The sequence below is a fragment of the Mus caroli genome, unplaced genomic scaffold (assembly GCF_978045245.1).
Source record: "Mus caroli unplaced genomic scaffold, Mus_caroli_1 scaffold_18, whole genome shotgun sequence".
Classification (NCBI taxonomy): domain Eukaryota; kingdom Metazoa; phylum Chordata; class Mammalia; order Rodentia; family Muridae; genus Mus; species Mus caroli.
Window position 1 is genome coordinate 49340153 of NW_028227273.1, and position 15889 is coordinate 49356041.

Sequence of the window (15889 nt, forward strand, 5' to 3'; positions counted from 1 at the left end):
GCAGAGACAGGATGATTTCTGAGTTCAAGCCCAGCCTGATCTACAAAGTGAGTTCCAGGACAGCCAGGGCTACACAGAGAAACCCTGTCTCAAAAAAAAAAAAAAAAAAAAGTGTATCTGAACATATAAACACTTCCATTTTGACTGGGGAATGTGCCAGACAGGGGTGGTGTACTTTTTAGTGACCCTATGGGCCAAGTTCCCAGTGGATTTGGAATGGGACAGGGAACTCAGAGAGAGATGGCTGGTGTCCTTCCAATGCAGGATGATCCCACAGTAAGCATCCAGGAGGCCACCACTGCCTTGAGAACCTCAACACTGAGGTTCCTTGACTTGAACTCTGTAAGAATCTGTATGTGAAAGGCAATCATTTCTGCGCATGTACAAAGGAACCCAGCCTATGCATCTCTTAAACTATCAGCCAAATAGCCCAATGCCTTATTTTCTGAGTAAAAGTGCCTATCTCTAACAAACTGTGTTCAGGGGGCAACAGATAGTTCTATCCCAATAGTAAAGGCAGTAGTGTGGCATGGTTATTTGGCTACAAATATGAATGATAGTTAATTCTGCTATGGATAGTCAAAGCAAGCTACACTAAAATGAGTTGTTCTTCAATGGGATTTCAAATAAACTCAGAATTCTGCATTTGAGCCAGACTCAGAAACTTACAGTGACCATAAGGGAGAGAACATAAGGAGATGCAGGGACTAAGTGAGCCTTCAGGATGATGTAGCTGTGCGTGAAGGAAATACAAGTGGTTCCAGAGAGATGGTGGTGCTGGCTATAGGGCTCCTTGAAGCCCACATGGCATTATCATATAATTAGAAAACAAAACAAACCTCCCTCTAATGGAATCAGCTGAGGGATGTACAAATGAGCTGTTTGTCAGGCAGATTTCAACCCCTCTTTACCTATGTTCAGTAAACTTCCTATACATCCATACAGATCAACCTGTACTATTTCCTGGAAAAAGAAATTCACATGAAACTACAGGTTTTACAGATGCTGATGAAAAGGCCTATGATGTAGTTGGCATAAAAGTCTGGGGCATAAATATATGCATGTGACAAAAGAAAACCTCTCTGAGACATGAACATGAGACCTGTGCATTCAGGGTCTGGGGGATACTGGTCCCAAACAGAGCAATGAACTTCTATGACTCTTGATCCCTGGGGCCTGAGGAAAAGCAGGTCCTCTTTGGGAACAGTGTCCCACCTCAGGGCGCAGGAGACTCTCGAGAAAGGAGACCCACAAAGAGGAATTCCTGAGGAAAAAAGATTCAAAACCACAATTGGACCCACCACAAAGAAGAGCTGGTAGTTGAACTCCAGCCACATTAGGTGACTAAGACTGTTTTGCAGGGACTGGGGAGATGGCTCCACGGTTAAAGGTGCTCGCTGCTCTTCCAGAAGGAACAAGTTCAGTTCTCAGCACCCAAGGGAGGCTCACAACCCCCTGTAGTTCCAGCATCAGAGGGTCTCAAACCCTCTTCCTGCCTCACCGGACATCCTCTCATGTGTTGCGTACATATACACGAACGTTACATATAAATAAAAAGCCTTAAAGAATGTTTTTGTAATATGGTATTGATTACTGTGGTAGGGTGCATGCAATTCATTTTGTAGTAAAGATGCTAGGTCATCAGTTTTCTCAGTGCTGGCTAGTGTGTAAATGAGAGGGGTGTTGGGGGTGGAGCTAGAGGGCTTGTCTTTAATTGAGTACATTTATTTGGGGAACATTATAAGGAATGACTAACACTCTTCCCACCCATGTCCTGATGTTGCTGTTGACTTTCATCCCTAATCTTGGGATTAAGGTTTTTCTGTGGAGTCTCTTGGTGTTAAAAGATAGGTGTGGGCTGGCAACACCAGGTAAAAGCACTTAGTGAGTGAGCAAGCCCAGTGATGTGGGTTTGATCTCTATAGCCCTCTGTGGAAGGGGAGAACTGACTCCTGAAAGCTGTCTTCTGACCTCCATGTGTATACTGTGGTTTTCAGCGCTCCCTCTCCAGGAATAAATAAAATGAAAAGGTACAAAAACAAAACCAGTGAGCTAGAAGTTGATATTTAAGTATTTTCCTCAGGTAAGTAAATGTCAGCTCAGCCAGATCCAGTTCCAGAAGGTGATTATGGTGGTAAAATGGAGAATGGCACAGCTTAAAGTTCCCTTTGTAAGCTAGATAGACCACTGCTGTCCTTCTGGAGCCAGATTCCCCGAGACTGTGCTTCTTGGATGTCAATAGCTATTATGTGAAAAAGGGTGTCTGTGTCAGATCAACTTGGAATTTTTAAAAAAGATATTTTATATATTTTAGGGCTTTATTTGCATGGATGTCTGCACACCAGAAGAGGGCATCAGATCCCTTAATAGATAGATGGTTGTGAGCTGCCATGTGGGTGCTGGGAATTGAACTCAGAACCTCTGGAAGGACAGGCAGTGTTCATTACCACTGAGTCATCTCTCCAGACCCCAATTTAGAAATTCTTTAAAACAAACAAACAAGGACGGGTGGGGGAGATGGTTCAGTACTTAAGAGTATGTACCACTCCTGTAGAGGGTGGGCTTGGCTCCCATCTGGTGGCTCCCAACCATCTGTAATTCCAGTTCAAAGGCATCCAACATACATGTAGGCAAGACACTCATATGCATAAAAAGAAAAGAAAAGTGTATTAACTTCTAGAGCTACCATGGTGTAGGAAATAGAAATGGGTTCTGGGCTGGAGAGGCGGCATAGTCAGTATAATCACTGGTGGAGCTAGAGGATACAGGTTCGCTTCCCAGAACCTGCAGAGTAGCTCCTAACTGCATGTTACTTCAGTTCAAGGGGTCCATGTCACCTGGCCTCCTCAGGCACCACACAAATGTGCACAGACATACACGCAGGCAAAACACCCATACATAGTAAAGAAAAAAAAAGTAAACATCTTTGATAAGAGAAGTGGGTTCTCTTCTGACAGAAGCAGAGGTAGGAGGACAAGTTGCTCCCAGGGTCCGGTCCCTGGAGGTTCAGGGGAAAGAGTGCACCTCATGTCTTTCTTTACTCTAGCACAGCAGTTCTAAGCCTGTGAGTTGCAACTCCTTTGGGGTTATTGAACGACCCTTTCACAGGGGTGACTCACCTGTGACCATCGGAAAACACAGATATTTATAGTATGCTTTCATTAACAGTAGCAAAATTATAGTCATGAAGTAGCAATGAAATAATTGTATGATTGGGGGGGGGGTCACCATAACCTGAGGAACTGTATTAAAGGGTTGAAGGATGAGAACCACAGCTCTAGATTTGTCTGCGAACCATCACCCCCACCATGCCTCATTCTGTGCACACACTGTTCATACTGTGTATCCAGAGAAAGTCCAAGAATGTAGTAGTTGCTTAGTCCCACTAAGGTGCAAGTCTCAGCTGGTCTTCAGTATATGCTGCAATGCAGAAGTAGGCTTTAATGCCAGTGAAGGAATGGATGTGCTAGCAAGGCAAGAGCAAGTAGACAAAGAGCAAAAGCTTCCTTCTTCTATGTCCTTATATAGATGTCCAGCTGAAGTTATGGCCCAGATTAAAGGGATTGAGTCTTACTACCTCAAGATTTGGATTAAATGCCTGTGTCTTCCTACTTTAAAATTCAGATCAAAGATGTATGCCTTCTACCTTAGAGGTCTAGACTGGAAGTAGATTCACCCACTTCAAATGAAGCAGAAAAACAATCACAAATGTGGTCTCCATTCCTGGACTGTAGTTTATTCCAGATATAGTCAAGTTGACAACCAAGAATAGCCATCACAAGTCCACCTCTTTTCAACTTGATACACAATCATAGCTTCTTAATTCATAATTTTCAAATGAAAACAATTATCAGGTCATGATAATGCTTGAACATAATATAACCATTCCATGTAAAATCACAGATGCATTATATATTTAACCAGGTCATAATTACACCTAACATGACATAACTCGTACAACCCTGGTCCAACTACAAACAAATTATAAATTTAGACTAGGTGGCAATGTCCTTTAGGGGACATCCTTTTAGTATCTTAAACTTAAATAATGATAATTATTGTTATTCTCTCTCTCTCTTTTTTCTTTCCAGACAGTGTTTCTCTGTGTGTCATCCTGGCTGTCCTGGAACTCACTCTGTAGACCAGGCTGGCCTTGAACTCAGAAATCCGTCTGCCTAAACCTCCCAAGTGCTAGGATTATACCCAAGTGCTAGGATTATAGGCGTGCACCACCAATGTCTGGTTTATTGTTATTCTCTTAGTTGATGTTATAACATATGATAAAGAAATTGAAGGAAAACACAAATATTTGGGCAAATGCATTCTTAGGAAAACACAACAGAAACACTCATGCCAACTATTATCCTCAATTTTTTTTTTTTTTTTTTTTGTTTGTTTGTTTTTCAAGACAGGGTTTCTCTGCATAGCCCTGGCTGTCCTGGAACTCACTCTGTAGACTAGGCTGGCCTTGAACTCAGAAATCCACCTGCTGCTTCTTTCTTTCTTTCTTTCTTTTTTGCAACTGGTCACATCACCTTAGCTGGTATTTATAACTACCATCCTCTACTACCTATTAAGTATTTTGTCCATCCTCAGCAAGTACCTCAGCAGGTCTTGGCTCTTTCCTTGGAGAAGTGACCCATACCTTCATTCCTGAAGGGTCTGTGCCCTTTGTCATCTTGCCTGGATTAGGTTGTTGTACTTTCCCATTGACTTTAATTACATGTTATGATAGTACTTTGAGACATTCTAAGGAATCTCTAAGGAATTCCAGACATAATCTTTTGTACCTCTGTGGGAGAAGCAATCCAATTTCCCCATGGTAATCTGGATCAATAACTCCTCCTAATACTGCTATTCCTTTATTAACCTGTAGGTTTAAGGGCACTAGAAGCCCAAAGTTGCCAGGGGTTAAGTCTGAGCTTCTAGTTCAATGGATTTTTTTTTTTTTTTTGTTGCAGCTCCTGGCAGGAGACTTCTCCCTCTGGAACCAAAGAACTTAGGGTTGCAGGAACAGAAAGCATTTTTTCCCTAGGGTTCATTAGGGGTGATGGCGTGTGAAAATATTCCCTTTTCCAGCCCTTGATTCCTGGACCCATGGATCCTAGCTATGGGAGAAATTGTACCTTACACTGGATGCTGACTAAAAGTATATACTGTCTTCTGAAGAACCCTATCTCAGCCCTCTAGGCTGCTGCTACCTAACTGGCACTGTAACTGTGTCTTTAAAAGGCCATTCCATATTTCTATCTGGCCAGCTGCTTCAGGATGGTGGGGAACATGGTAAGACCAGTAGATTCCATGATCATGGGTCCACTGTCACACTTCTCTCTGTCTGTGAAGTGAGTACCTTGGTCAGAAGCAATACTTTGTGGAATACTATGATGATGGATAAGGCAATCTGTAAGTTCATAAATTGTGTTTTTGGCAGAAGCATTATGTGCAGGAAATGCAAATCTGTAACCAGACTATCTACTCCGGTAAAGATAAAGCACTGTCCTTTCCGTGGAGGAAATGGTCCAATGTGGTCAGCCTCCCACCAGGTTGCTGGATGATCACCCCAGGTAATGGTGTCATATCTGGGTTTCAATGTTGGTCTCTGATGTTGGCAGATTTGGCACTCAGAACAGCTGTAGCCAGGTCAGTCTTGATGAGTGAAAGTCTGTATCATTGAGCCCATGCATAACCCCTACCTATGCCACCATGGCCATTTTGTTCATGTGGACATTGGGCAATGACAGGAATGGCTAGAGAAAGAGGCTGACTGTCCCCAGAATAGGTCATCCTATCTACTTGATTAATGAACTCCTTAGCTGAAGTCACCTTTTGAAGAGCATTTACATGGGACACAAATATCTTCACATCCTCTGCACATCTACATACGTCTTCCTCAGATGTTTTTCTCACCAATTTTCCAATCATGATCTTTCCATGTCAGTGACTATTCAGCCAATCCTTTTTACAGCACGTGAATCAGTGAACAATCATTCATTTGGCCAAGTTCTGCCCACTGTGAAGAATTCCCTTTGTCAGCATCTTTTAGAGTTGTCCCAAAAAGGGTTTTTAATGCTCCAGCTGTCTACTTCTGGGTGGTGACTGTATAAAGTGCACAACCATCAGTAAACCAGGCCCTAGCTGTCTCCTCCTCAGTACGCTGATTGTAGGGAATACCCCATGAAGCTATAGGTGTATGCTTGGCAGTAAGACTGCAATGTAACAAGAGCAGAAATCATAGGCATTTGGGCAATTTCTTCATGTGACTCGCTTGTGCCATCAGGACCTGGTCAGGACCAATCATGCATATACCACTTCCATTTTAAAAAAGATTTATTTGTTTTATGTATACGAGTATACTGTAGCTGTCTTCAGACACATCAGAAATGGGCATCAGATCCCATTGCAGATGGTTGTGAGCCACCATGTAGTTGCTGGGAATAGAACTTAGGACCTCTGGAAGAGCAGCCAGTGCTCTTAACTGCTGAGCTTTCTCTCCAGCTCTATACCACTTCCATTTGATAATGGATTGCTGCTGTGCATGTCCTACTTTATGATTTGGTGGTCCAATAATACTTAGCTTATGATGGGCAGCTCTGGTCACATGGTAACTTGCTGGCTCATTGTCAAATGTTCAGTTTCCACTGAGGCCCAATAGCAGGCCAAGAGCTGTCTTTTAAAGGGAGAATAGTTGTCTGCAGATGACGGTAGAGCCTTGTTCCAAAATCTCAAAGGTCTTTTCTGTGATTCACCTACTGGTATGCCAAAGCTCCAAACAGCATTCCCATCTGTCACTGACACCTCAAGTACCATTGGGTCTGCTGGATCATGTCATCCAAGTGGTAAAACAGCCTGCACAGTAGCCTGGATCTGTTGAGCCTTCTCCTGTCCCAGGCCCCACACAAAACTAACAGCTTTCCAAGTCACTTAGTATATGGCCTGGAGTAACAAACCCATGTGAGAGTTGTAATGCTTCCAGAAGCCAAATAGGCCCACTAAACATTATGCTTCTTTCTTGGTGGGGGGTGGGGTCAACTGCAATTATTTATTCTTCACCTTACAAGGAATATCTCTGCATTCCCCACACCATTGAACTCCTAAGGATTTCACTGACGTAGACAGTTCTTGAATTTTTCCTATCTTCTGATTCATATCTGTTGTTACCAATGAGTTGCTACCTCCTGTTTACTTGGTCCAGTCAGCATATCGTCAATATAGTGCACCAGTGTCTTAGTTAGGGTTTTACTGCTGTGAACAGACACCATGACCAAGGTAAGTCTTATAAAAAACAACATTTAATTGGGGCTGGCTTACAGGTTCAGAGGTTCAGTCCATTATCATCAAGGTGGGAGCATGGCAGTATCCAGGCAGGCATGGTGCAGGAGGAGCCGAGAGTTCTGTCTTCATCCAAAGGCTGCTAGTGGAAGACTGACTTCCAGGCAATTAGGGTGAGGATCTTATACCCACACCCACAGTGACACACCCATTCCAACCAGGTCACACCTATTCCAACAAGGCCACACCTTCAGATGATGCCACTCCCTGGTCCAAGGATATACAAACCATCACAACCAGTGTGATATTTTGTGGAAGAGTCAGACAATCAAGTTCCCTTCTAACTAAGTTATGACACAGAGCAGGAGAGTCTATATATCCTTGAGGTAAAACTGTAAAGGTATACTGCTGGCCTTGCCATCTGAAAGGGAACTGCATCTGGTAGTCCTTACGAACAGGTTCTGAGAAAAAGGCATTTGCATGATCAGTAGCTGAAGACTATGTACCAGATGTGTTAATTTGCTCAAGTAAGGACACTACATCTGGTACAGAAGCTGCAATTGGAGTTAATACTTGATTGAGGTTTTGATGGTCAACTGTCACTTAACTGGACAGATAGCATAGTTAAATGGAGATGTAGTAGAAACTACCACCCTTGCATCTTTCAAGAACTTGATGGTGGCACTAATTTCTGCAGTTCCTCTAGGGATATGATACTGTTTTTGATTCACTATTTTCTTTGGCAGAGGCAACTCTAAAGACTTCCATTTAGCCTTTCAAGCCATAATAGCTCCACTCCACAGGTCAGGGAATCAATGTGAGAATTCTGCCTTCTAAATATATGTATCTCAATTATAAACTCTGGGACTGGGGGAATAACCACAGGATGAGTTTAGGGACCTACTTTGAGTACAGGACTTCAGCCAAAACTCCAATAATTACCTGGCCTCCAGAAGTCCCACCTCTAACTGGAGGGTTACAATGTTACTTGGGATCTCCAAGATTCAGTGTCAATTTGGAACCAGTATCCAATAGACCCTGGAAAGTCTGATTGTTTCCTTTCCCCCAGTGTACAACTACCCTTGTAAAAAGCCCTATCTCCCTCTGGGGAAAGACTGGAGAATGATTAACAGTAAAACTTTAAGGTGTTTTATTAAGGTCCTTCCTCAGGGAAACTTCGTTACTCCTTTATTCAAGGGGGTTCTGGGTCTGCAAACTGGCTCACATCTGAAAATTGATTCAGTGACTGAGATTGCCTTGTGCCATGATTCAATGTAGCCTTTCTTTCACTTGTTTGAGAATTTTTCCACTTATATAAATCAAATATTCAGTAGGCTTCTTATCCACTTCATGCCTGGAAACACCATGACTGATGAGCCAGTACCAAAGGTCCATACAAGTCATGCCATTATGAACATTGTGTTGTCTATGCTGCTCATACAATAGTTATGATCACCTTGCTTTTGTCGATTCAGTGCTGCCACTGGGCTCCTGCTACCCCGGGGCCCAATTAAGCCCATTGCATTTAATTCATCCAATTGAGTAGCAGCATCTCCAACCCTAAGGTTTGGCACAAGCAAAAGGGAGAGAACAAAACTCTTCAAATGTGCTGGTGCCCCTCTCACCATTTTGCGTCTTATTGGATTAGTGAAGGGCATGTCTTCTGGGCCTTCCCATTGTTGAGCACTAGGTTTTACACAATATATCCACTCTAGCATTGCAATTTCCCTGAGCCTTAGAATCCCTTCATCAACACTAAGCCAAGGGATATCAGGCATCTCCAATTCCTTCTCAGTAGGCCATCTTTTGACAAACACTTCAGCCAACCATTCAAACAAACTTTTGACACCTTTTTGAACTGTGCGAGCTTCCATATTAAACCTAGAATCTCCACTCAGAGGGCCCATGTCAATAAACTTAGCCGGATCCAGTTTTATGTTCCTTCCACCATTATCCCACACCCTTAAAATCCATTCCCACACATATTCCCCAGACTTCTGCTTGAATGAATTAGTAAACTCATTAAGCTCCTTAGTAGTATAGCACACTTCCTCATGGACCACACTTTCTATGTCCCCTCTAGGAGCCTGCTTTGCCTTAAGTCTGGGTGTAGGTCTAAAGGCAACTATTTTGAGGCTCTGAGGGACATCAGTATTGTCTTGCTTGGCATTTCCTTTAGAGATAGCCACTGCTGGTTTAATAGATAACAAAGGATTAATTTCCTCAGTGAAAGGTGAAAAAGGCAGTATTTCAAGGGGTGGGGCTGAGGGTACTACTTCCTCAGGTGAGATAAACACTTGAGAATCTGAGGATTCAAAGTTCTCAGATTCAATAGGGTCCTCCCACACATCCCCATCCCAAGTTACAGGATCCCATTCTTTACCAACTAATGCTCTTACTTTACCTGCTGACACTTTCCGAGGCTGGGACTTGAATTTCCCCTGTAACTCGGCTAACCGAATAATGAGAGCTTCAGTTTGGTTTTCCATAAACCGAGCTTTGTGGCTGCTGGAGAGAAGATTCTTTTCCAGGGCACACTTAGAAACCTTTAGATTGTTTATGAGCATCTGAAGATGGTCAATTTTATCATTAAGTTCTTTGTTGTCCTTCACCATATTCTGCAGTTGGTTAATTTTATCCCGGAGCTCATTCCTATCCTTTATCAGTTTATCCAGAGATGCTAAAAGCAACCAACCAGCAGCATCATTTTCCTTATTTTCCCCCAAACTGTCAAAAGTTTCATATATAGGGTCACCTAATCCATTGTTGCTCACAATTGGTGAGCCAGGATAATCAAATTCATTTATCTCTTTAAGTTTGTAATACAGTTCATACCATGGGCCTTCAGTACTCTCCAAGCTCCCAGGAGAGGGGGTGACTGGAGAGACTTCAGTAGCTGAAGGTGCCGGTGAATTGAAATGCCTATTCCAGATACTTAAAAGATTCATCCTTATACTTCTGCTTCTCTAGAACCACTTCTGGTACAAAAATCTGTATTAGTCAGGGTTCTCTAGAGTCACAGAACTTATGGAATGAATCTCTCTCTCCTTCCTCTGTAGTCCAGCTAATCCAACAATAGAAAGTCTAAAAATCTAGTGGTTGCTCGGTCCCACAAGGCTGCAATGTCTCAGGTGGTCTTCAGTATATGCTGCAATGCAGAAGTAGGCTTTAATGCCAGTGAGGGAATGGATGTGCTAGCAAGGCAAGGGCAAGTAGACAAAGAGTAAAAGCTTCCTTCTTCTATGTCCTTATACAGACATCCTGGTGAAGGTATGGCTCATATGTTCACAAAAGACGTATCTCAAGATTTGGGACGTCTTCCCACCTCAAGATTGAGATTAAAGATGTGTGTCTTCCTACCTCAAAGGTCTGGACTAGAAGTGGATTCATCCACTTTAAGCAGACAATCTCTTACAGGTGTGCTCTTCTCCATTTCTGGGTTGTAGCTGATTCCAGATATAGTCAAGTTGACAACGAAGAATAGTCATCACAGTCCTGAAAACTATAGAAGGGAGTTATCAAACATCATTTTCAAGTGTTTATTTTGAATAGGGTAACTGTGTGACAGCTATGACAGCTCCAAAAATCATTCCAATGAATCCTTTTGTATATGTGTATCCTGGAGCATAACTAACTTGTTTTAAAGCAGGTCCCCTATGCCACGGATCAGTCAGATATACAGGAATCCAGGCATGATCAGTGCAGTAAAAGGAACTGTAGTGAATGGCTCAGAATTAAAAGTACAAGCCACTTTCTTTAGATCGCTGGCTGGAGAGTTCACACTAGTATGGTCTCATCTTAACCCAATCACATCTGTGAAGACTCCACAATATTTCCAAATGAGTTCACATGTATAGATACCAAGAGTTAGGATGTGAATGAATCTACTTGGAGATGTATTTCAACTCACAACAGGGAAAAAAGAGACTTCCTCATCTTACAAGTTCTTATTGGCTTTCATAAAGTGGAGGATGGGAAATGTGGGGTCTTTTTTTGTTTGCTTGAAGTAATCATGAAACATGTATTTATAGAGTTTCCCATGCAACTGACTTTCTGAGGGACATTTAGGAAAATGTATGTTGGCTGAGTGAGGAAGATGTGGAACCTATCTCTTTGTTTCTGGATATGGGGTGCTAATCTCAGATACTGCATCCTAAGGACACACCACCTATGTTCAAAGGTGTTCAAGGACAGTTGCCAGGGCTGCTGTGCAGAGAGGGGCCTGCATGACACTTGGAGGACTAATTCACATAATAAAAGGGGCAATATTGGAGCATCTGACTTGAATCCACACCACAGACATGGATAGATCTCAATAGGTTGCTGAAGTATGTTCTGTTGTCAAAATACCAATCCTTTGTAACAATTTTCTAGCAGGTGGCATTAACATGTTTTAAAGAAGAGATACCTTTTTTAAAGTTAGCATAAAGATGACAGAATGTTGAGTGGAAGAAGTCACTGTCATGATCCTTTAGAATAGCCTATGTGAAAGAGGACTGGTTCAACTGTGGATTTATTAGGCCTCTCCATTACAAATAATGGAAAGCTAACTTCAATGACTAAATCCAAAAGGGGGATATGGAAGTAGTTACGACTTGGGAATGTTCTAGATTCAGGGACCATGTAGTTCAAAATACAATTGTTAGGTGTTACACAATTGGTAGCTAGCAGAAACACTGACCTCTTTCGGATCCTAGCGTTAAGATCCCCAGAGAGGAGTCTTCAGATTTGCTTTGATCTGGTCAACCAAATGGTCTGTGACCTGGGTGTGTGGGATAAAAACCATACAACTAAGTGATGTTGGCAGGAGGTAATGGTTACACATCTTTACAAGAGAGCATTGCAAAGAGTACCAGAGGCAGAAAATTGTTTGTTAACCTGTCATCCTGTCAGTTAACAGGAGTGAAATGAGATTGTAGGTCACTAAACCGAAGTGTTCTTCATAACACTACACTACCTCCCTCTCAACTGAAAGCAGTGATATTTTGATACAATTTCCTACTTCAAGGAAAAAAATCGCAACAAAAATCAAATCGGAAAATTCGTCATGTCTTCGAGAAGGGGCAAACGGAAGCATGAACAGCGACAACAAACCAGAGCCGCTATGCACGGAATAAAATCTTTCCCTAGGGACCTGGGGTGACACCAAGTAATTAATTGCTCTGGAATAGTGAAGAAATCTGCGTGAGAAAAAGAGAGAGGAGATGGCAGAGAGTCTGACAATTTCCACCGCACCGAGACTTTGTGGACTCGCAGCCGCCCTCTGATTTGATGAACAAGTTGTTTGTTCCACTCTTCAGAGGACGACCCCGGATTCCAGGGGCGAGACTCCCGCAACTCACCGAGTTTGTTCCACAGACACCCAACAGCGAGGGATGAGGGAAAGCGGCTGGCGTGACGCTTCCCGAGGGTCCCTAGGGCGTCGCCTCGAATTCCTCGTGGCCCTTCCGGGAAGGAGAGCGAACACTTTGGGGCGAGCAGTCGTTCAGTCCCTCAGGTTTAGAGTTAGGATCTTGAGTCCGTCCGGCATCCTCGGCGCTTGGCGCTGCGGGTTGGAGCTCCCAGAAAGAGAACGGACTCGCTTGCATCTCCCGAGGACTCAGCGAAGTCCTCGTCGGTCGCCGGGATGCCCAGCGCGGCGCTAAGTTAAACAAACAGCGCTCCCTGGGGATCAAGCGTGCTGCGGAACGCCACACCCCTCACATTTATTCCCCACCCCCAGCACTGCCCACCGCATGACGTCAGGACCAATCCTTTCACTGCGTTCCCGGTCAAGTTCCACCTCTGGCATCTCGCGAGAGTTTTGTTTTCCTTCACCCTAGTCTCGGACCTGCGCGCGACACGTCGGGCGCTTTGGCCTCTGCGGTTTGATGAGTCTCCGTCAGTCTTAAGGTTGCAGCCTAACCGCCCGCGTCTTTTGCCCTCGGCCGCTAAGATCTCGCGAGATTTCCCGGGGCTGCCCACGCCGCGCCTGCGCAGAGCTCTTCAAAGCAGAAGGTCGCTCTAGGGAGGAAGTGGCTTCTTGCGTCCCGTGACCGGAGCGCCGTTACTACTTTCTCGAAGCTCCCCTCGGCCCCCTTGCCGGGACACTCCGCCGCCAAAATGCCCCGGATTATGATCAAAGGAGGAGTGTGGAGGAACACGGAGGTGAGGCAGCTTTTCCCGCCGTCCGCAGCCCTCCGCCGGCTCTGGTAGCGTGTGCGCACGCGCGGGGAAGCTCCGGGAGCCGTGGCTGTCCCGCGGGGGTCTGCTGTGCGGGGCGACGACTGCGCGGACCCCGGGGACCCTCGCAGTGCATGGGTGCGGGCTCGGGTCACCTGGCTCACCCCGGGGGCGAGGTCGCGACTTGTCGCTCGGCGCTCCTCGCTTGGCATTTGCTAGGCCCTTGATCACTTATTTGATCAGTTAGGGACGCGCCCCCTCGGTGTCCTCTGCAGCCCGGTGGCCGCCGACCTGACCTCCCCGGGAGCCTGGTGTTTCTCCAGCTCCTTCAGATCTCAGCTCGTGCACAACGCTTTGCTCTGTTAGAAGCCGCCGTGGCTGCAACTTTGTTTTTACCCTGACTTCTTTACAGCCGGGCAGGCTGCCCGTTTACGTCTGCACATCTCTGCTTATCTTAGGACCTGGGTCCTTTCTCTTACCTTTCCAGTCACGCCACCCTTGCCGGGATAGAAGCCAGTTAGGACAAACTTACCTACGGTGGTGGTTGCGTCCAGAAATGTTGTAGATTATGTCACGGTGAGCGGAACAGCAGAAGGAAGGAAGTAAAATAGAAGTTAAGTTAACGTGCATTTAATCGAATGCGCCGAATGTATGAGCACCTTTCCGTCTGTCTTGTGCATTCTTGAGATAGCTCCTTATTGCTTTGGCATCCTTCTGACCATTCTCCAAACTTAGCTGAGAACACTTCTTAGAATCCTCCTTGCCCATTCGTTGGTCGTCCCGCTGAGAGTTAGTTGTTCAGTGGTTTTGTGGCACCTATTTTTCATTTGCTACAGCTTTGTTTTCAAACAGCACTTCTGTGTGGCTCCGGCTGAGTTACTTCTGAGAGCCTCAGATTACTCTTTTTTTTTTTTTTTTTTGGTTTTTTCGAGACAGGGTTTCTCTGTATAGCCCTGGCTGTCCTGGAACTCACTTTGTAGACCAGGCTGGCCTTGAACTCAGAAATCCGCCTGCCTCTGCCTCCGGAGTGCTGGGATTAAAGGCGTGCGCCACCACGCCCAGCTCAGATTACTCATTTTTATAAGACAAATAAATAATTGTATTTAAGCTCTTGAAATGAGTTGCCAGTTTGGAACATTGCGAACGCAGCTACATTAGTAGGCTTTCAGTAAAAAATGAGTTGCTGTTGTCCTCATCAGACAGCAGTATAGTAGGACCAGGCTTTGGCATTCTAGTATGAGGCAGAGTTCTTGGTGATGTTTGGGAATGAATCTTGTAGGATAGGTACCTGTTGTATGTATTTGGTTGAAGATGTGTTGAAGTTTTGAAAAACTTTACCAAAGTTACAAATGGAGGCACTGAAAAGGGACTTGCATGCACTAAGACAATTTAAACTAGAAGAGTTGGCTTCTGAGGAAGAAGCAGAATCACAAAATCAAGTAACATCAGGATTCCTCTATAGTGGTCAAAACCCTGTAGAGTGTGTGTGTGTGTCGATGTCTGTCTGTCTGTCTGTCTGAGATAGGGTCTTATGTAGCTTAGATTGGCTTTGAACTTGCTATGTAGATGAGAGTGACCCTTAATTTCTGATTCTCCTGCTTCTACCTCCCGTTCTGGCATAAGAGGTATGTACTGTCATGCAAAGTCTTATGGGAATCGAATCCAGGACTTAAAGTATGCTAGGTGGATACTCTACCAATTAGTAGTGGGAGAGAAGATGGAGTGGAGGGGCTTAGGTAGAAGACAGGCAATTCAAGTTCATTGTAGAAAAAGCCTAAAAGTAAAGTGCTCAAGTGCATTCATCTATGACTCTTAGGTTTGTGAGCTCGAGTGGCAGGATGTCTGGGGATTGGGTTATACCTTGGGTACTCTGGTGAAATAGTTTGGAGATTGGAGTAGGTAGACAGAGTGCTGACTGGTGAGGTAGAGGAGGTGTGGATCCTGGGCGGCTGTGAGTAGGATGCCTGCCAGAGAGGAAATGTGTTGAACCAGAGTCTCAAGTTGCTTCTTTGATTCTCTCTCCAGAAGTATATAAGACCTGGTTCAAGGTAGATATTCAGGAAATTTTTTGTTGTTCTTGTTTTGAGAAAATATATAAATGTATGTGAACTTTGTGAGGAGAATGGCAGGTACATACCGGTGAATAATTTTGTCTGTCAGAAAGTAGTGTTTTCAACATTGACTTTTCCCACCTCCAGTTTGTTGAGGGCCAGGTAAGATGTCCTTTTTTCTGTTTTTTTTTTTTTTTTTTTTTTTTTTTTAAGATATGTGGCTGGTGAGATGGCTCAGCGGTTAAGACCACTGACTGCTCTTCTGAAGGTCCTGAGTTAATATCTCAGCCAACCACATGATGGCTCAAAACCATCTGTAATGAGATCTGATGTCCTCTTATGGTGTGTCTGAAGACAGCTACAGTATACTTATGTTTAATAATAAATAAATCCTTGGGCAGTAGCGA

The 15889-nt window shown here is 44.2% G+C and overlaps 2 protein-coding genes and 1 long non-coding RNA gene across 3 annotated transcripts in view; 2 read left to right on the forward strand and 1 right to left on the reverse strand.

Moving 5' to 3' along the window:
• Spats1 (spermatogenesis associated serine rich 1) overlaps positions 1 to 1564 on the forward strand; it is a 30117-nt gene extending 28553 nt beyond the window's left edge. Inside the window, exon 8 of the mRNA XM_085832541.1 lies at positions 1362 to 1564. Within this exon, the coding sequence (XP_085688667.1) occupies positions 1362 to 1564 (203 nt within the window). The remainder of the gene's footprint in view (positions 1 to 1361) is intronic.
• Positions 1565 to 3697: 2133 nt separating this feature from the next.
• LOC115029757 (uncharacterized) lies at positions 3698 to 12957 on the reverse strand. Its single transcript, XR_015045810.1, has 3 exons — positions 12612 to 12957; positions 11951 to 12031; positions 3698 to 10771 (listed from the first exon to the last, which is right to left on the reverse strand). It is a non-coding gene; the product is annotated as an uncharacterized LOC115029757 (long non-coding RNA).
• Positions 12958 to 13076: 119 nt separating this feature from the next.
• Cdc5l (cell division cycle 5 like) overlaps positions 13077 to 15889 on the forward strand; it is a 45221-nt gene continuing 42408 nt past the window's right edge. Inside the window, exon 1 of the mRNA XM_021149453.3 lies at positions 13077 to 13416. Coding sequence (XP_021005112.2) covers positions 13372 to 13416 — 45 coding nt within the window. The 5' untranslated portion in view covers positions 13077 to 13371. The remainder of the gene's footprint in view (positions 13417 to 15889) is intronic.